Here is a 21,993-nt window from a genome sequence, read left to right on the forward strand (position 1 = left end):
ACTTGCTGAAGCAAAAGCCGGGTTTCCCCATACAACAAAACCGCGGTGAAATCTCATTACATATATATTGTAATAAATTCTTGAATCTTTAGTAATTAGAAAGATTTCAGAAAACCTAACTAATATCATTACAATTTTTGATTAGTTTCTATTTTCTTAAAAAAAAATAATTTAAAAATTTTGCAAAAACTTTCTGAAAAAAGTTCTCTATTTTCTATACTGTGTTAAGTGATGAAACTGACTCACTGCCTCAATAACAACCTCTCGCTCAAAAAATTGAAAGGCAAAGACACTGAAGTCGAAAAACAAACTTTTGTTGAAGTATTAGAGGATTTTCCAGAAATCTATTCCAATATTGAACAAATCTGGTCACTGATCCATGCAAATGGAGTGAAACTAATTTTAACTTGTTATATGAAAGTTGTAAATATAATTTATGAAGAAGAATTATCTAGTTCAGCAAAAAAAGAAAAAGCTATGCATATTATTTGATGTTGTTTGTGTTTTATGTGTTTTACCCATTCCAAAAACTTGCGAACACTGGTTAAACGATCAACTGATTAAGCAATCAAATCTAGTTTAGAGTTTTCAGCAATCCGGTGGGGTTGAGCTAATGCAAAGCTGTTTGGCAATGTCATTTGAAGGCAAATTGTCAACAGGCCTGACAATGTTCTGATTATATAAATTATCCCACTGAAAGAACTGCATCTCCTCTTAAAAGCTTTCAATTATTTTTTAATAATTTTAAAACTGCTAAGATAGTACCTGATAAGTGGCCACCAGCCTTCGACATTCATTTAAGCCCATATCATGGGGCCAGTTTGAGGGATACGGATGGAGGAAGCTTCTTAAAACTTTGAATGTTATGCAGCAACTTGCTAAGACAAACTTTGTGCTCAACATTTTTTCATAGCTAATGTTTCAATTTAGTTGTCAAGACTTGCCTTGCATCCTTCAGCCGGACTTCGCTGTAAAAATTAAAAATTTAAAAATGTGTTTCTTAATGATAACTGGTGCAAGTGTAACACTCAAAATTCACACCGTTTTCTACCAAATGAAAGGTGTTATTAGTTACTAAGAATCTTTCTTGGGGCTCTATAGTGAACAGTCTGTTAAAATTTCTTATTAAGATTTGCATCAACATTGGTCAAGATATAATTGAAACAAAAATCTAGAATACAAGGAAAATTTGTTGGCTGCATAACCGTTATAAACCGTAAGCTGCATATTGAGCTTACGGTTTATAATGAACATATTAATAACATAATAACATATTAAAAATTTTAGAATTTAAAAATAGTCTTTTTATCTATTTGTACTGCAAAAAGAGTATATTGAGCTATTTATTAATAATTAGTAAATTAAGGGGCTCCCGAGGCACTCATATTTAGCAATCATTTACATATATAAACTTTATTTATTTTGAGAAGTGAAGTGAAGCTGGGGGAAATAATGTATTACGCATACTTATTGAGTGTTTATATTAGGTGACAAATAATTTAAAGTAATAACTTAAATTTTCATTGAATAATTATTTTATAAACTATAACTATATACTATATCTTTACAATAAAATGTAAAAAATAAGGTTTAAATTTTAATCTACAATAAAATATAAAAAAAAAGGATTACTTTTTCACTTAATTTTAAAATCTGGATTCACAAGTCAATAAAGAAAATGCTTTAACAGAGACATATTTTTGTTTTATTTATTTTCCCAACTGGTAACCGTTTAACAAGATTTTGCACTTTTTTAAGCATTTTATGCATTATGACATAAAGTAGTTTTTACCTTAGTATGCTGAGATTTTTACGTTATTGGACAACCAAGTCAAACCAGGTACCAGACAACCAAGTCAAACCAAGAAGCCAGTTTATGTCAAGTACCCAATTCTGGGTACCAGGAAGAAAATACCGGATCCATGTCCGGGTACCCGGCACTGGGTCTATATTAAAAAGTTTGAATAAAAGCTTGTGAAATCTCTAGCGCTGAAATTTTTTTCACAAAACAACGCTGGTTAATATGCGCTAATTAAGTTTACCCAAATATATCATTTCTCACAACTAAATTTACATTTACGCAAACTAAAGTGTAATTTCGATGTTTGTAAATATTCTTTCTCCCTAATGGTTGTGAATAAATTCAGAGCTAGAGGTTTCACAACCCTTTGGGAGAGAGAATATTTGCAGACATCGAAATTACACTTTAGCTTGCATAATTTGAATTTGTGACCTCGATGTTGTTGGTTTGACATAGTAGAACTACTATGTAAGCATTACACAGTAGAACTACTATGTAAGTATTACGCAGTAGAACTACTATGTAAGTATTACACAGTAGATCTACTATCTAAGTATTACACAGTAGAACTACTCTACTGTGTAATACTTAGACAGAACTAAGTATTACATAGTAGAATTACTATGTAAGTACTACAAAGTTGAACTAATACGTAAGTATTACACAGTTGAACTACTATGTAAGTATTACACAGTAAAACTAATATGTAAAACCAACAAAGTTGTTGGAATTACATAGTAGAACACTCATGCCTTATTTTGAAAATATCAGTAAACATTAGAGTAATTGAAAGCGTTAGAAGGTATAACTTGCAAAAATCTAGCTAAACTTAAAGTATTACTACCATAAATTAGTAAACTAATCTATCTGAGCCTCCATCCAGAGTTTGGTGTGGCTATAGACTAAACTTGCAGCAATTTTTACAAAGTTAATTATCAAAGTTGTTCTCGTTTCTACTGGTGCTTTTATTGGCGCATTATAGGATCAAAATTTTACTCAATTAACGCTCAAATTAGAGTTTTGAAAAAAAAAGTGATTTGAACACAAATAAAAATGCGTAAGTCATCACATTATCACATATGTAAGCTCACACCAATATAAGCAAACTTAAAGAGGTTCAAGCTTGCTTTTATTGATGTGATAGCTTGCACAAACCTATACAAAACATGAATAGTTAATATAGCTTTTAATAAAAAAAAAGTATTAATTGAGTTAAAGTTTTCTTATTCAAAAAGCTTTTTATATAAAATTCCTATAATTTTTAATGTTTTCTTCCATAAATTTTCAATGTGATTTACTTACTTACTGTGCATGAGAGGTGGTTTTATGAAATTTATAGTTTGGTTTTTTAAAAAACGAAAATATATTTTTGGTTTTTTGAAAATCCAATTAATTTCATGCTTCTTAATGTTTAAAGTGTCACAATTTCCCACACAAAAAAATAATTTTACGGTTCAATAAAGCGTATTAGTAAAAAAAACAAATTCATACGTATTCAATGCTGTAAACTTCTTACTACTTTAGTTTTGAAAAATTATTTAAAAAATGGCTGGATTCGTCGTCATCTTTTTGCCAGTTAGGTTCAGTATATCTATATAATTATATAATTTATGCTGAAACCGATTTGGGTTTTGAAAAAAAGCAATACTAGAGATTTTTAAAAAGCCGACTTTTTCGATTGAAAGTGTAGTTTTTTTAAAAAAACCGAAGAGCCTCTTTATAAAAATTAAAATAATATATCATATGATATAAAACTCTTAGTAAGAGATAAATAAATTACAAAAATAATAATAACTAAAAAGTTGCTGTTGAAGTTCTTTAAAATATAACTAAAAAACTGAAAAAAAAAAAGGAAAAATTTTATTAATATCATCAGATTGAATTTTTTTTTTTTGAAAACTAAATGAACTTAAAGACTTCATCAAATATTTATATTCTTTTTGACTGCCGTTCCATATTTTAGGCCTTTAGTTTGCTTTATAATATTGTGAGAGTTGTTACGTTTGCGAGGAAATTTATAAGTTCAGAGGAAAAGAAGAAATAAGAGAAAATATAAATTTATAATATTTTGTTCACATTTGATCTTTGATTATACTTTTCATTTAAATTTTGTTTCAAACACCTTATCAAAGTTTGCTGGAATGAGGTTATTGTAAAATCTATACATAAAAATTATATGTTGATAACAATTCGTATCAAACACATCCATTACTTTCCGATCTTTCATAAATGGTTTTGCATGTTCACGTTTGTTTTTAAAGAATATCATCCTGCCATTGTATTTTTAAAGCCTAACCCTTTTTTGGACTTGCCCATGGTATATTGGGGTAGTTAAGACGTACTAGTGAATTTGGCCAAAATATATCAATTTGAGTAACCATGAGCGAGATCTCGTCTCGTTCTTGTTTCTCGTGAGAAATGGGACTTCTCGTGAGAAACGAGAAATAGAAAATTCTCGCGAGAAGTAGAACGAGACTTAAATATTATATTACTTTCCAAATTAAAAATTATTATAATTTACAAAATGCTTAATAATTTGTTTTTTTAATTAATTAATATTTTGACTCCGTGATTTTAATAAATCTAATTAAAAATTTAATTTGTTTTTGGCAAAAACAAATAAAAGTGCTGCAGTAAACTACTTAAATCCTGCTTTAAAGAGACTTCACTTGAAGCTCTTCAAAAAATTTCAAACAAAAAAAGAATGGTTAGCCTCACAGGTTAAAGATAATGTTGAGTGCCAACCTGTTGCCAGAGTCCTTTCAGCAGATTTGTCCCCTAATTCAAAGCTGAAGCGCAAGTTAAACGTCAGACTTGAAACACAAGAGCCAACATCTGAACTGAATCCTATTTTAAGCAAAATGTGCCAGTATGAATATCTCCCTGATGCCAAAAAAGACTTTCCGATTCTTGATTGATGGAAATTGCATTCAAATATTTTGCCAGAACTCTCTTCATTAGCTAGACAAATTTTAGCTATTCCAGCAAGTTCAACTAAATCAGAGAGAGTTTTTAGATCAGGTGGAAATGTCGTCCGATCATCCAGACACAACTTACACCCAGAAAAAGTAGAACAAATCATCTTAATCAGAGAAAACATTGTCTTGTTGGAAAAGTTTGGCAAAAAAATTCTGAATTATTATTTGAAAAAGTTGTTTACATTTGACAAATGTCATTTGTGTCTATTTGTCAAAACCATGTTTACATTTTTTTTTTTTTACTTGGATTTTAATAAATTTGTTTTCAAAAATTGTTAAATTTCTCGACTCGTCTCGGTCTCACGAGAAGTAATAACTACTCGTCTCGGTTTGAAAAAACCTAGTCTCGCTCATGGTTAAATTTGAGAAATAGCATACTTAGATATTAGCAAACTCAATACATCACTCAAATAGCTTTGGCAATTTTTGACTAAATATATTTAATTTAGGGAAGCCAGGATAAATTTTCATCAATAAGAATTTCTAAGAATAAGTTATTCCATAATATTTCTGTTTTTTAGTTGTTTATCCATTTATTTAACCATAAAATTGCAAAAATTACAGACTTACTTATAATTTTACAAAATTAGGCTCGGTGTCACTCATATAGTTAAAAACTAGTCAATGGAGTGACACTTTAATAAAATAAACAAATAAAGTAAAAAAAAAATTATATTAATATAGATAGTACCAAAAAAATAATGATAATAAAAAAAAGAACAATAACTTTAAAAAAAACAATTTTAAAAATAACACAAAAAAAAGAAAAAATGAACGAGGTGACTTGAGAGATAATGAATGAATGAGATAACATAACGTTATCTATTATAATTTATAATTTTATTATTTTATTATTTAGTTACAATTTATCTATTATTAACTAGTTTTTGAATTTAGTGATTTATAGTAGCAGTAGCTTTTGATAAGTTAATGAAGATGCCTAAAGTATATTCGGATTTTTCATACGACTTTGCGTTTGTACATGTATTCGTTTGAAAACGATCTAATAATAATATTCATAATAAATTTTGTGAGTTATGTAATTTTAGTGCTGTTATTAAAAACAATGTTTTTTTTTAAATAAACAGATAGCATAAATACCACAAACGATATTAATTATCCCAACTGTATTTTTACATTCAAAAATTGTCAAGGAACTGCATAAAAAAAAAAAATTCTTTTCCTAATTCAACCAGTTTAATTTTAATCTAATCTCAAACATTTTTGCAATGTACATTAACAAAACTATAAAGAACTTTTAAACACTCTACTTGAATATTTTGAATTTAAAATATTTTAATTAAATAAGATTAATAATAAGAATGAGAGTATATATAATTAAATTAATTGTTTAAATAACAGGAACTGCTAAGAAATTAATTTTAATTTTATATAGCTTGATTTGACTTGAGTAAAAAAGTTAGTTTTAATAGTATTTCTGTCTATAAACAGTTATTAACATAAACGACAGGATTTTCTCGTGAAGGTTACAGATAGTTTAAATAATTAGGGCCCGGAAAAAGCAGATAGTTCAAAAATATGACCGGCGGAAAACGCCGATAAACCAATTTGTTTATTCACGGATATTACAGCTAATGGTTTTAGGCAGAATTTATATCGATACGTAGAACTTATTAGTAGCAGTAATTTGTTGTTGTTGTTGTTGTTGCTGTTTTGTTTACATTTTTCGTAAAGTACATGTAATATTTTCCAAAAACAAATAAATAAGGTTTCTGAAAGAATGATAATCATATTGTCAGAACATTTTACAATTTTAAAAATAAAAGAGAGTTAAAAAATAAAAAAGTTAAAAAAAAATCAATGTGCTCTGTAACACATTGGCAAGTACTCGATTAATTTTCAATAATCAAATTATTATTACTGTGAGCAGAGATAAAAATATATAAATTTTCGCAGATACACCATACTTATGATCCTGGTGCCATTTTGATCTGTTGTTCTGACGCTTTCAAAAATTACTGTGCTAAGGACAAAGCAGTGTTCCGGATTATATAAAACCCGTTTAAAGACTTTTCAAAACCGTTAATTCAATTGTATATATCATAACAAATATGGTAGATGACAAACCGTTTTTTACAAACAAAACATTTTTGTGTTTTTAGCTGAAGACGTACATATTACATAACATTTATTATAAGTATTTTATTTATATATTTATACTATTTTTCATTATTTTAATTTTTTTCTCTGATTTAATTTTTCGCTTCAAAAGATGCTCTATACTACAGAGCATCTATGCAGTGTACATTGTATATAACATTTTGACTACCATTATTAGAATGGGAAAAACAAATATAAAACTAAATAGTTTATAATATAAATGTGTAATAAAAATATAACATATTTATATTGCCTAATATTTTTTATACCTATCCTTTAGTAATAATAACACCGTTAAAAGTATTTCATTTTTGTTGTTTAAATTAGTGTATATATATTCAAATTAAAAAGCACAAAAAAAGTATGATATGTGTGTGTGTGTGTGTGTGTGTGTGTGTGTGTGTGTGTGTGTGTGTGTATGCGTGTGTGTGTGTATGTGTGTGTGTGTGTGTGTGTGTGTGTGTGTGTGTGTGTGTGTGTGTGTGTGTGTGTGTGTGTGTGTGTGTTTGTGTGTGTGAACCTATATAGGCATTTTGAACAGTTTATTGTAGTTTTGCTCATTGGTTACTTAGTGGACCATTAGACTAATGGTCCGCTTAGTAACCAATGAGTAAAACTACAATAAACTGTTCAAAATGTCTATATGTGTTAACTGTTCAAAATGTCTATATGTGTTAACTGTTCAAAATGTCTATAATAACTATTCAAAATGCCTGTATCACTAATCATTAGTCATGGTTAGTGACCTGCTAAAAGAGGCCAGTGGATAACTTTCTAACATGTGATATAGTGGCTAGTCATTGGTTAGCTACTTTTTGCAGCTGCCACTAATGATCCACTAAGTTACCAATGAGCAAAATTACAGTGGGCCAATCAAAATGTTTAAATAATAGTCCAATAAAATTCCGCTATAGAATGTTTGTTGGGTCTTCACAAATTTTCTTCTTTTATTGATTTGAGTACTTCCTGAATGATGCAAATTAAATGATTTTATGTGTTTTATATAAAACCCACACACCAACATAATGTTTTTGTAATTTTTTTGTCACTTTTGTGGATAATGCAATATAAACTGTAAAATTTTATAATATAGACACACTAAATAATTTTTTACTAACTTCTTCCTTATACATATTTGAAAATTCTTACTTCTTCAACTAGTAAAAATGTAAACAAGTGCCCTTTGCAAAAATAATTTTTTTTTTAAACAAAGAAAAAATCAGCTTTTAGGTTGGACCATGACAGCATTTAGGTTTTTAGGCTGGGTCAAACCAGATTTTAGGCATTGCCTATATATACGAACAGCCATCAGAATTAGGAAAAATGGGGTCAACAATAATTTTAGTTATAGGTAGGCATCAGGTCAAATAATAAAATGAATAAAAAATAAAACAGAAAAAATAAAGGCTTAAAAATTAATATATGTTTTTATTTGAGTTTAAAATTGTTTCATGACAAAGAAGGTGAGCAGTGTGATGTCATACTGAAATAGCCTTCTGCCGTGGGCTTCAGTACATATATCGATTGACAAATAGCCTGACTCACAGTGGAGTACTGCTACATTGACTGAGGCAAAAAAACAGAGTATTTACTCACATAAATATGCTATAGTATATATATATATTATATATATATATATATATATATATATATATATATATATATATATATATCACTGTAGTTTTACTTATCGGTCACCTAGTAGACCATTAGTGATATTGGACCATTAAAAACAGCTGCCAAAAGTGGCTAGCCACTTTTGGCAGCTGTTTTTAATGGTCCAATGACAGCATATCACATGTTGGAAAGTTATCAACTGGCCACTTTTAGCATATGCCCCTTAGTGCTCCACTAACCAATGAGCAAAGCTATAGTGAAATATAACTCTCTATACCTACATAGGTTCAACTCTCTATACCTACACAACTCTCTATACCTACATAGGTTCACTGCAAATTCACTACAAAATATTTTCTTGGGAGACCAAATGGAACATACCGTTCAATATACATATACAATATGCATACTATAATATGCATACAGTATGCATATTATATGTGTATATAGCCATTGAATGGTATGCTCCATTTGGTCTCCCTGTATGCAGCATACACTTATAACATATAAAAATACATCTGCATACAAATTAATAAGTATTTGTAGTGATTGTCTCTTCTGCTATCTTTTTTTCCTTAAAATAAGGCAGATCATTATCTCTATTATGAGCCTAAATACAAAGACCTTTTGATGCCAAATCATGAAATCATTCCAAGCAAACCCATTTCATTAATGGGATTTATATTTAAAAATGTTACTTGTAGAAGTAAGCTTGTAAACTTTCATATTTCACTGTTCCAATGGTGAGAAAATGTTTCAACTTATTATAATGCTTCATAAAAATGAAACATGATTATAAATTATTTAAACTAGTTTCCACAATATTTGGTATGATACATCACAGTAGTTAGTTGTTGTCTTAAAAATGTAAAAATCCTTTAGTTACTATTTTATCATATGATTAATACATCTATTATATATTTGTTTATTATGTGGAAAACATAATATGCACTCAATAAAAAAAATTTTCGTAAATTTTGTTTTGTATTGCATATTTTTATAGACAGAACAATTTCAAAATAGTCAAATGAAACACTTGGTTGCTTGCATTTCGCTTCTTATTATACTTTTGTATACTTTTGAATGAAGACTCAAATTTTGAATAACAATATCTTCTCATATATTTCCTTACGACAAGAGTATTCTAATACTAAGCTAGTAGAAGCAGTTCGTTCTCGTTGCATATCACAAAGACTTCCTCAAGCTATCCAAGAAAATGAATTGATATTTGGAAATATTGATAAGATATTTGCTGCTCAATGGCTTGATGAGCTACATGTGATTTGTGGTACAAAATGCAACAAGGTTATATATATATTTTTGTACTGTAGTATGAGAAGCTTTGTCATTTTCAAAGATGTGAGTATTTATTTTTAAATTTAAGACCAAGAAGAAATATTAAAAAATTGAAAATGATTAAGCAATCTCACTTGAATGGGTAAAGTTAGAAATGGCTTAAGTCGGTTTAATAGTTTGTGTATAAATATAACATTTCTATTATTTTATATATTTTTTTAATAAAAGTTTATTTGTATGTATGCTTATTTTTTGTATCAATATTCACTAATTAGTATTTTCTTAATTAGTACATTCTTACACTCCTATATTTGTATATAATTTTTTTTTTTAAATAGTGTAAATCTTATTTTTAAAAGTTACGATGATGCAAAGGAAATTTTCTCTTTTGAATAATTATCTATTTTGAATTTATCTTTTGTTAATGAATAAATGTAGCAATTTCTACATAATTAAAATTCTAACACGTTAAGGAAGTTTATTAACATCTAGAAAATGTAAAAAATTTGATTTTAATGACTTATTATTACAACTCTACCTAGCATAGATTAACATTAACAAGCTCATTCAAAAGTATTAAACAATAAACTCAAATGACTAATTATACTCAACAAAGGCATCTGCACATTCTTTTATTAATAAGTGAAGATATTTTTAAGATAAAAAAGCTACCCTGGTTAATAAGTGAAATTATTATTTTAGAATAGAAAAATTCCAAAATGCTAAAAATTTAAAAACACCAATATGTTTATAATTTTCATAATCATTTTTTAAAGCAGGGTTGTAATTTAGTGATAAAAGAGGTTAAAATTCATTTCTTTAAGGTGGAATTCAGATATGAAAAAATAGTAAATTAATGACTGAAATAGTTAAATAGTCTGGATATTGGCTATGCATTGTGCACTATTGAGTTGGTTTTATTTGTAGTATTGAAAAGGAAAAAGGAGACTGTAGTAGTAAATATGTAGGTAAGATTGCTATTTAAGAGATATGGATGAAGGTGAAGTTCAGCAAACTCCAAGAGCAAAAATAGGCTGTGCCTGGATGAAGTTTAACTTGTTTCTTTGATCCATCTACAAAGTTGCAGGTAGTTGCAAGTCAGCATGCAGTGGGTTTTTAAATGTAAAAGTGAAAGCAGAAATAGGAAAACTCGAAAAAAGAGTGTTGCAGGTGACATGAGTATAGAAGACACAAATGATTCTAACTATTGGAGATGTGGCATTAAATTTTTATATTTGCAGAAAAAACACAGACATTTTAATGGTGTTTATGATGATTTGTATAAGTTATTGTAGTTATTTTATTGAATATTTATTTGTGAATATTGTTGAAATTTTGTAAAGCAGTAATACAGAATATACACATGATATTATATATGAAAAGTTTAATTCTGTTTGAAATTTATATTATTTTGTTACAAAAAAAAAAAAATTCCCTGGTCAAAGCTACCTTATTGTAAAGAATGTTTTTATTGTCAAATTTTTCATTTATTTTTTGTATACTTAAAATTCGTATGGCATAGTTTATGAAAAAATATATATCATATACCATATATAAATTTATATCATATAATTATCATAAATTATACCATATAATAAAAATGCACAGCTATGAGTGTTTAGAAAAAAAGTCATCCTGAAATTTAACAGTTATATTAAATATTTTTAAAATAGTGTATTTACAATTTCTTCAATTTTCTCTAATGGTTTTTATTTTCAAAACCATAAGTTTCTTTTGTAAATATGTAATAGCTTTTGTATAATAGCTTTTAGTTCAAAATGTCATTTCAAAACAACTGTGGGAAATCCCCACACTGAAAGGTTCTGGCACAACTCCTTTTCCTGAGAAGAATTGTGGAATTCATAGCATTTCAATAAATCCAAGTTCAACAAGACTTGCTACAGGAGCTCAAAATCCAAATGGAGTTGCATTTTATAAACTTCCTGGTATCGAGCCGATTGCTGTTGGAGAGGTTTGTGTTCATTGGTTGAGTTATTATGTACAAATAAACTTTAAAAAAATGTTTCCAAATACTGTTTAATAATGTCGATGTTTTTGAATTTAAGTTTGTTAAGAGGTTAAACAAAATATGTAATGTTTAATCTTTAATTTCAGGGTAAAAGTTTGCCTAAAAACTGGAAAAAAAAAACAATTTCAGTTGTTTGAGAATTAATTTTTTATAATCTCATACATACTCTTTTTACTTCTATTTAAATTGCTCTGTTAGCACTCAACTTATTATTTAGTCTTTTGCAGTTATATTAATTTTTTTTATTAAATTTGTCTGATAAATGTACTGATAACTATTATGAATATTTAGTTTCTATTAATAAACTAAATAAAATATTAATTTACAACAGTTGAAAGCAAAAGTTACCATAAGTCAGTTTAAGAAAATTATATTATTACAAATGCCTTGGCCAAACATTTCTAGTTGATCTTGTATATTTTGGTTTGCAATAAACATGCATAATCTGGATCAGTCATCTTCCATAGTTGTTTTTTATTGTGTATTTTATTGTGTATAGGTTGTTCTGAGTAACTTTTTTTTTTTTGTTTTTTTGTTTTGTTATTCACCTCCTCAAGGCCAAGAAAGCCACTACAGATGAGGAGGCTTTTTAATAGTGGTTATAACCCTCTCTCAACTCTTTAACTCCAAAACATGAACCTTGACAAACAAGGCTGCTGCGCGGAGAAACAAGTTGAGCGCGGTACTACAAGGGACATGGTGGGGATCAAACTCAAAACCTTACATATACAAGTAGTTTCAGTTAACATTAAGAAAATGAGAGTTACTCATTCTAAAAAAACTAGTATTGTTTTAGTATTGGTATTTTAGTATTATTTAATAGATTTTGTATGAAAATTAGTGACAACAACAATTCCAAGAAGTTAAGGGAAAAAATTATATTATTTATATTGTAATTTTTTTTTTTTTTTATGCTAACTTCAATCCAAATAGTTTTTAAGAAAAAATAAAGATAAAATAAAAATGCTTCTCTTTCTAAAAGTCCTTCATACATAGATTGTACCTGTTCAAATAAAATCTATTTATATTTAAAAAATAAGTTGTACTTAAAGTAATAGTTTTTTGTTGTTTTCATGAGTGTATGTTTTATAGTATTGGGTGTTACATAAAACACATGACTTTTTTTTAAAGAATTGGATGTTACATGAAAATCATGACGTTTTTTATAGTATTGGATGTTACATGAAACTTATGACGTTTTCATTTTATTACTTTAATTTTTAATTCTGGATTGAAACAAGTCATGCATAAACATTTTTCCTTTTTATGTAACATAATTGTAAAAATACTAATATTATAATACACCAATTGAAAATTTTAAAGAAATAACAATTTGTAAGGAAAAGTTTCACTAAATATCTGGTGAAAAATTAAAATTTAATCTGATGAAAACTGCCATTTTTTATCAGATTAAATTTTAATTTTTCCATTCAGGATTTTATTTTGACTGTCACCTAATTATGACTGTCACCTAGTTAAATTAATATTTTTACATTGGGACTACTGTATTTTTGGATTTTTTATTATAATATAGTAACACTGGAGTTTGAAGGAATTGGTTTGTTATACAATATTGTGAGCATTTTAAGTTTAAGTGTAAAATCTTTTTTTATTTTAATTTAACCTTCTTTTTTTGTGCTTCCATGTTGCTCGTGTTAACTCTTCCATCAGTACTTTTTTAGATTTTGTTTTTGCTTTTGCTGTTTGTTTTCTTTTTGTAATCTCTATTCTATACTCCAACATCAGCTGTTAGACACTTTTTTGTCTTTTTTCTGTCACTTTTAAAGATTTGTAATTGTTTTTTGTTTTTTCTCCTGAAAACTGAAGAAACTCCTATTAAATATAGATTGTGATAAGATAATTTTTTTAAACAATTTTACCATACCAATCAAGAAAACATCTTGATAAAAATTATTTTTTTAAGGACTGTATATATATATATATATATATATATATATATATATATATATATATATATATATATATATATATATATATATATATTTATGTATATATCACTTCACTTCCTGATGATCCAGCAATGGTGAAACTTCAAGTTGAAGAAAAAAGTTAGATAAGTTTTTTTTTACTAATTTATTGCTCTGTTCTTTAAGAACATTGAGCACTCTATTTGTAAAATACACTAACATAATTTACATATATATATATATATATATATATATATATATATATATATATATATATATATATATATATATATATATATATATATATATATATATATATATATATATATATACATACACTGAGGCATATTCGTTTAGATGCATCAATTTTTTTCTCTTTATCATAATTTTTTTCTATGTATAGTCAACTGATATGCATGCAAGTTATTATCAAAATAATTGTTGTGTTGTGGGCTAATAAAAATCACACAAAAATTTTTTCTATGTGTCTTTATTAACATGAGAGTATGTTTGATATACAAAAGTACATTTTTTAATTGGAATATATCTATAGATGCAGTCATATTTTTGACATTAAAAGATGGAAATTAGTAATGCGTATGTCCTCCATTACACTGGATTGCCTCAAAAATTCTGCCTTTCATTGACTCCACTAGTCATTGAAGTGTAGTTTGATCAAACTCGGACCATGCTTCAAGGATTTTACACTTTAACTCAGTAACAGTTTTAAATTGGTGTCCGGCTGCTTTAGCGTCATAAGCTTTTCTTGGCAGCATTCCCCACACGTTCTCGATTGGATTTAAGTCCTGGCTACAAGCTGGCCATTCGAGAACCGGGATGGTGTGGTCTTTAAACCATTTCATAGAATGCCTAGATGTGTGAATTGCAGCATTATCTTGCTGAAATATGGCATTATCGTCCATGTTTTCATCCATATAAGTTATGAGAACATCATCCAACATTTCTGTATACTTTATCGAGTTCATTTTAGGTAAACCACAACACAGAGTCAATTTTCCTGAATAAGAAAATCCACCCCAAACCATTAAACTTCCTCCTCCATAATTTCGTTTTGTTTGTGGGTCATTTATTCCTCTTAGATCATGCCAATAACAACTGTAAGAGTCCGGACCATCTAAATTGAACTTTTTTTCATCTGAAAATATTACGTTTTGCCACTCATGAGTCCAATGCATATGGTTTTTAGCAAACTGTAATCTAGCAATTTTATGGTGTTTTTTTAACATTGGTTTTTGGTGTGGTTTCTTCCACTTACGTTTGGTGTTGTACGTAGAATATGTGCAACATGTTTATTGGTGACAAGCAATAATAATTTATCCTTTATTTGTGTTGCATTCAATTTATTTTTGGTTGCTTCGAAGCGAATTCGATTAATTTGCCGATTTGTTAATACTTTGTTGCCGTTTGTTGTTTTTTTTTACACCGTAATTGTCACCTTTTGCAATGTAGTTTCGTACAACATATCAGATCTTCCAATTTTTCTTGCTATTTCTTGTATAGAAAGTGCTGGTGAGATTTCTGAGCTACGATATAAATTAATTTGTATTTTTTCAGCATCTGTCAAATACTTTCCTTTAGGCATTTTGTAAAATGCAATAAAAATGATACTGGCAGAGCAAAAGATCAAATTACACTAAAATTTATCAATTTATTTGTGTAAAAGTGATTAAAAATCAATAATTACCGTTATTAACCTGATTACATCTTTAGATATATTCCAATTAAAAAATGTGCTTTTGTATATCAAACATACTCTCATGTTAATAAAGACACATAGAAAAAATTTTTTTGTGGTTTTTATTAGCCCACAACACAACAATTATTTTATATATACCACCAAGACCTGCATATATATATACAGTGCTCGAAGTGAGCCAGGATGCGGCGGGATGCCATCCCGTCACCTTTTTATAAATCTATATATATAACAATGATTATTTTTAATTTACTAAATACCATCCCATTACTTTTTTTTCTCCACTTATATATATATATATATATATATATATATATATATATATATATATATATATATATATATATATATATATATATATATATATATATATATATATATATATATATATATATATATATATATATATATATAGTAAAATGCTACGTTTTTATTGTTGCTTTTTTATTGGAATGTTATTTGCATACCTGATTAAAATTTTATGTGTTGTTATTAAGCAGCTTTAATAAACTTTAGAGTTTATTTTACTGCTTACAATTTCTATTTATAATAGCATGAATCATTGACTGCTATATATTTTAGTTTCACACAGACTGGTTATTTTCATCTTCATGGATAACTGATGATGTTATTGCAACAGGTGAAGTAAAATCTTTTTATATTTAATATTTTACAAAAAGAATGACTTTTAACAACTTGAGATTTTTCTCTACTTTTCTTTTAAATTTATAACTGTTATAATTAGAAAATTTGAAGTTGTTTTTATTGTATAATGATGGTAATGATAATAATGAAAATAATAATAATAACAATAATAATAATTTTAAAAATAATGTGCTAATATTAAAAGTAGAGGTTTATAACATTATTACACTTGGCAACAAAATTTTGTTCCAGTCTATTATGTAATGTTTTTTTTATTACTCAACTATAGCAATTTTAATGGTGATGTTTATTTTCATGTTGCTTAAGGTGTTTAGTTAGTTAATTTAAGGGGTAAACAAATTCTATCTGTTGACCAGCTTCGCACCCCTTCTTCATCTATTAGGCTGCCGCCTAATAGATGAAGAAGATGTATTTTTAATACATTGTTTCCAGTTTAAGATGTTAAATGTTGGATCTTCTTGACTCAATGCATGGGTTTTGCTCGTGTCTCTGTTTTTATGACTAGGCAACTCATTCTATTATCTCAGGCCTTGTTAAGAAGCGTTACGCAGCTCGCATTTTGCCTGCGAAAAAGTGATTTGCCTATGCGTTCAGCAGTTTTGTGCTACACAAAAACTTTTATCTTTTAGAATATTTAAAATATCTTTTGATGTCATTAACAAGACATTTATTCAGAAGAAATAAAGTCGTAAGTAAAAGCATTTAACCGCAATTGTAAACTAATAGATATTGTAAACAAAAAAATTATTTTACATCTTTTGTAAACTAATAGATGTAAAATAATTTTTTTGTTGTTGTTAAAAATTAGTTAAAAAAAGAAAGTGTTTTAAGTTTTATCTTGAGGAATTAAATATATAAATTCCTTTTAAATATAAAAATTATTTTTTGTCATAATAGTTTCAAAAAATGCGCGATTTATTTTGATGTAAATATTTTATTAAAAAGATATTTTGTTTATTGTTAATTCAATAATGTAAAGTTTTAATGACATTTGTTTAATTTATGAAAATAAATTATGATCACGAATATGTTATCGGTAACTGATAAATAATAGAAAAAAACTCATTATTGTTTAAAAACATAATTAAAAAGAGTTCACAAAATAAATAAGAAAAAATTTATTAACAATTAACAAAATAACCAAAAACCAACTGTAAAATTAAAAGAAAGTAAACAAATATTATTTTACATTTTATGAAAAAAATATTTTTTTCAAAATAAATTTAGTTCATATTTGAAAAAAATAATAAAAATGATTTTTCAAATAGGAACTTAGATTTTATTTGTAACTTTTGTTATAGTGAGAAAAAAAAAACTGTATGATTTTTAATGCGTAAATAAAATAACTTTAATTACAATGCGGTACTTGAAAAGACGCTAGTGATGCAATATAACTTCTAACAATGCAAAATATATTTGCTGAGTTGAGTTACTTAGAAGTACGTTAGGCGTTTTCTTTACGCAGCAAAATCTCGTAACAAGGCCTGTATCTCCTAATGAGGGTACAGCTCTAAATATCAGTTTTATGTTTCTGAGGCCGGCTGGTAGTCATGTTTCCTGAACTCTGTGGCAGCTCTCAGAGAGGCTGATTCCATCAACAGCTGAAAAATATCAAAGTATTAACAGTGTCATGTTGCGCATGGATGGTGTCCCTATTTGTACTTTTGGTGTGCATTGCGGAGGCCATATTTGGAGCCCTTTGTTACGGCTTAGGGTTTATTAGTAGTAATGAGGCAATTGCTTGGGCTATTAAACAGTGTTCTGAGTACTATCTATGCTTTAAGTCAAGTTTTTCAATCTAATTTAAAAATGAATAAAGTACCAAAAACTATAAAACACAAAAAACCATCATCATCACCAAGTTCTCTAAACCTATCATTCACTAATATTCGTGGTCTTCGAAGCAACTTTTCTTCTGTTGAGTCTTATCTCTTGCAAAGTTCACCAGACCTACTTGCTCTTTGTGAGACTAATTTGAGTTCAGCTGTCTCATCTTGCGATCTTAGTGTTGATGGTTATCTTCCTTTAATTTGTAAAGACTTCAATAGTCACATTCTTGGCCTGGGCATTTACAATCGTAAGAATTCACCCATTTGTCGTGAAACTAGGTTTGAATCCACAGACTATTCTTTCATGTGCTTTCATTTAGCACCACTTCACTCTATCACCTTTCTCTTTGTTCTATATCGCTCTCCTTCCTCTCAAGACTGCACTCTTTTTGATGTTATTTCTGATCATATTGTTCAAGCCCTCTCTTTTTATCCATCAGTCAATGTAGTTGTTGTTGGTGACTTTAATGCTCACCACTCTGAATGGCTTGGCTCTAGTGTCAGTGACTCTGCAGGCTTTAAAGCCCACTCGACTTATGTCTTGTTTCTGATCCTTGTCAGTGCTCAGTTTCTCCACATTCACCCTTAGGTGCTTCTGATCACAGTTTGATCTCTCTAAAACTAATATCTCATTCTTCTTCATCACCTGAATCCCCCTAATATCGTACCTCTTACAGCTACCTTAAAGCTGACTGGGATTCTTTCCGTGATTTTCTTTGTGATGGCCCTTGGGTAGAAATCTTTTGTCTTCCTGTCGACAAATGCGCATCTTGCATAACTTCGTGGATTCAGGCTGGCATAAAATCTTTTGTTCCCTCTCGACGATTCCAGGTCAAGACTCACTCTCCTCCATGATTTTCCTCACACTGTGCTGCTGCAGTTGCCAAATCGAAACCGTTACTTCCATATTTATCAGCAAAACAATTCTCCAGAAAACAGATGTCTGTTTATTACTGCTAGAAACCATTGTAAAAAGGTTTTGTCTAACGCCAAAGCCCGCTATTCTCAGGTCATGAAATCTCGTTTCTTGTGTCAAAAATTAGGCTTTCGTAACTTCTGGAGAATCTTTAATAGTATTAATAATAAGGGCAAATCTTTAATTCCTCCTCTCTTGTATGACTTAGTCACCTCACCTAAAGACAAAGCTGAATTGTTTGCTAAAAACTTTTCATCAATATCATCTCTTGATTCCACTATTTGCGTTCTACCTGATATTGCCAACAAACAGGTTGATCCATTGCTTGACATTTGTATCACTCCAGCTTCTGTATCTAAAGTGATTTCCTGCCTAGACTCTTCTACAGCTTGTGGCCCGGACAACATACCTGTTATTGTCTTGCAGGAGTGTTCTCCGGAGCTGTCGTCTATACTCTCAAAACTATTTAACAAATGCTTATCAGAGTATTGTTTTCCAGCCTGCTGGAATGCGGCATCCGTTATCCCTATCTTCAAAAATTCTGGAGAGCAATCTGATTCGTCTAACTACCGTCCCATTTGTCTCCTTCCTATCATAAGCAAGGTTTTTGAATCTTTAATTAACAAACACTTAATTTCTCATCTTGAATCTAATAACTTACTTTCTGACCATCAATATGGATTTCAATCTTCTCGTTCTACAGCTGATTTGCTAACAGTAATAACTGATAGGTTTTATCGTGCATTAGATAAAGGTGGAGAGGTTAAGGCCATCGCTCTTGACATTTCAAAATGCTTTTGATAAAGTTTGGCATGCTGGTCCTCTCCATAAGCTTTCTTCTTATGGTGTATCTGGCAACATCTTTAAGATTATTGATTCCTTCTTTTCCAATCGTAGCATATAAGTTGTCCTCGATGGACAGCACTCTTCTTCTTATTCTGTAACTTCAGGGGTTCCTCAAGGTTCTATCCTTGGCCCTACTTTTTAATTTACATCAACAATCTTCCAGATATTCTCACATCTAAGGTGGCATTGTTTGCTGATGATACTACCATTTATTCTTGTCGTGATAAGAAACCAACACTCTTTGATTGCTTGGAGGGGGCATTTGAGCTTGAAAAGGATCTCACTTCTGCTACAGCATGGGGCTCACAGTGGCTGGTGAACTTCAATACAGATAAAACTCAATTTTTTTCAGCCAATTGTTATCGCAATAATTTAGATCTTCCTATATACTTGATGAGTCATCTACTCTTCATCTTCTAGGATTAATCTTACTTCCAATCTTTCTTGGAAACCATATATCAAATCAGTTGCAAAATTAGCACCTGCTAAGGTTGCATCTCTTTATCGAGCTCGTCACTTTCTTACTTCGGATTCTATTCCCTATCTCTATAAATCTTAAATCCGGCCTTGTATGGAATACTGTTGCCATATCTGGGGCGGATCTTCTAACGATGCCCTTTCTCTTTTAGACAAGGTGCAAAAACGCATTGTAAACATAGTTGAACCTGCTCTTGCAACCAACCTCCAACCATTATCACATCGTCGTAATGTTGCTTCTTTTTCTCTTTTCTACAAATACTATAATTGGCACTGCTCTAAAGAGCTAGCGTCTCTTGTGCCAATCTACTAAAATTCATTCTCGTTTTACTCGTCATTCAATTAAGTCTCATCTTTTTACTGTGACTGTTCCTAAGTGCTCCAAAAACACTTATTCGTCTATTTTTTTTCCTTGAACATCAGCTCTTTGGAATTTGCTTCCTTCATCTTGTTTTCCTGATTCATATAATTTGCAATCCTTTAAGTCGTCCGCCAATCGTTATCTTGCTCTACAATCTTCATCTTTTCTCTTTCAGTATTTTCCAAGTTTAATTAGTGGCTGCTTGCAGCCTTGTTGGAAACAGAGATGTTTAAAAAAAAAAAAAAAAAAAAATTATAAAGTGATTATATAACTAAAAAATTATTGCATTGTTTATTATAATAGCATTTAGACATTTTAGATTATCAGCAAACTATTGCTAACTGTTAGGTTTGTGGATGTTTACTTATTCTGCAAGGTTTGTGGATGTTTACCTATTCTGCTAGGTTTGTGGATATTTACTTATTCTGCTAGGTTTGACTGCTAAAATGAAATGTGAAGTTTTAATGGGTACAAAGTTTTATTAAACTTACAAGAAGGAATTCAGGATTTTTTTTGCGGACCAAGATGAATGCTAGGCTAATCATGTTATTTGTTGTGAATCATCTCTAGAAGGATGGTTTAGAGGCACTAAGGAAAAAGATGTCAATTTGCAGTATCCAGAATTTAAAGAAAAAGAGCAAGTTGTCTGAATGGATGTAACTTTTGCATGCAACCAACTAGAAATCAAGATTTTAATATGGAAATATCAGATAAGGGTGTTTATGGGTGTAAAGAAGACAGAACTCTGCAATTTAGTGAAACTCCTGTTCCAAACTAATAGGACCTTGATGACCTAGTTAGAGATTTTTATATATTAAAAGTGGGTGCTGAACTGCTTGCATTCAGATGGAGTCTATTGGAACCAACAACAAGAGTTAAGAAGTACCAAATAAGACATACTTCATATGTTTTTTACTTTACTGTCAACAAATCTCTTTGCTTTTGTTCAGATCTAATGGGACTATTTCAACCAATTGTTATCTCACATCAGTCTGACCATTGCACAGTGGGCCAGATAGTGGACAACACTGTTTTTCAAAATGTGAAAATATAAGAAATTTTTTTTTCGTATATTGTTGCAAAGTCTCTAACTAAATTAAAATTATATTACACTGATTTTTTATTTTCTTTTACATCAGTTTAGGTTTAGAAGCGCATTAATTGCATCGCTGTTGTTTTTATGTTGAAAATTGTAATTTTTATGTGTTTTTTAAATCCTATTCATTTTACTTTTACAACATTTAATTTAAATAATTCTTGTAAATCTTCATTAGTACATCAATAATTTAAAGTTTAATGCAAATATTAATTAAATGATATATTTATTAAAGTTGGCTTACAGTAATTTATATTGTATACTCATTTTACTCAACTATTCATGAAAAATTAATTGAAAATGTTCTAGAACTTT

At 28.9% G+C, this 21,993-nt stretch overlaps 1 protein-coding gene across 2 annotated transcripts in view; it reads left to right on the forward strand.

Annotated features, from left to right (window-relative positions):
* Positions 1 to 6,811: 6,811 nt before the first annotated feature.
* The window catches only part of LOC100206282 (DDB1- and CUL4-associated factor 12), a 44,724-nt gene continuing 29,542 nt past the window's right edge, over positions 6,812 to 21,993 (forward strand). The window contains exons 1-4 of one of the 2 annotated variants that reach the window (XM_065816797.1): positions 6,812 to 6,937; positions 9,521 to 9,822; positions 11,579 to 11,785; positions 16,070 to 16,127. In XM_065816797.1, the coding sequence (XP_065672869.1) occupies positions 9,601 to 9,822; positions 11,579 to 11,785; positions 16,070 to 16,127 (487 nt within the window). In that variant the 5' untranslated portion in view covers positions 6,812 to 6,937; positions 9,521 to 9,600. The remainder of the gene's footprint in view (positions 6,938 to 9,520; positions 9,823 to 11,578; positions 11,786 to 16,069; positions 16,128 to 21,993) is intronic. The other variant, XM_065816798.1, reaches the window with a different exon arrangement.

The sequence above is a fragment of the Hydra vulgaris genome, chromosome 13 (assembly GCF_038396675.1).
Source record: "Hydra vulgaris chromosome 13, alternate assembly HydraT2T_AEP".
NCBI classification, from domain to species: Eukaryota; Metazoa; Cnidaria; class Hydrozoa; order Anthoathecata; family Hydridae; genus Hydra; species Hydra vulgaris.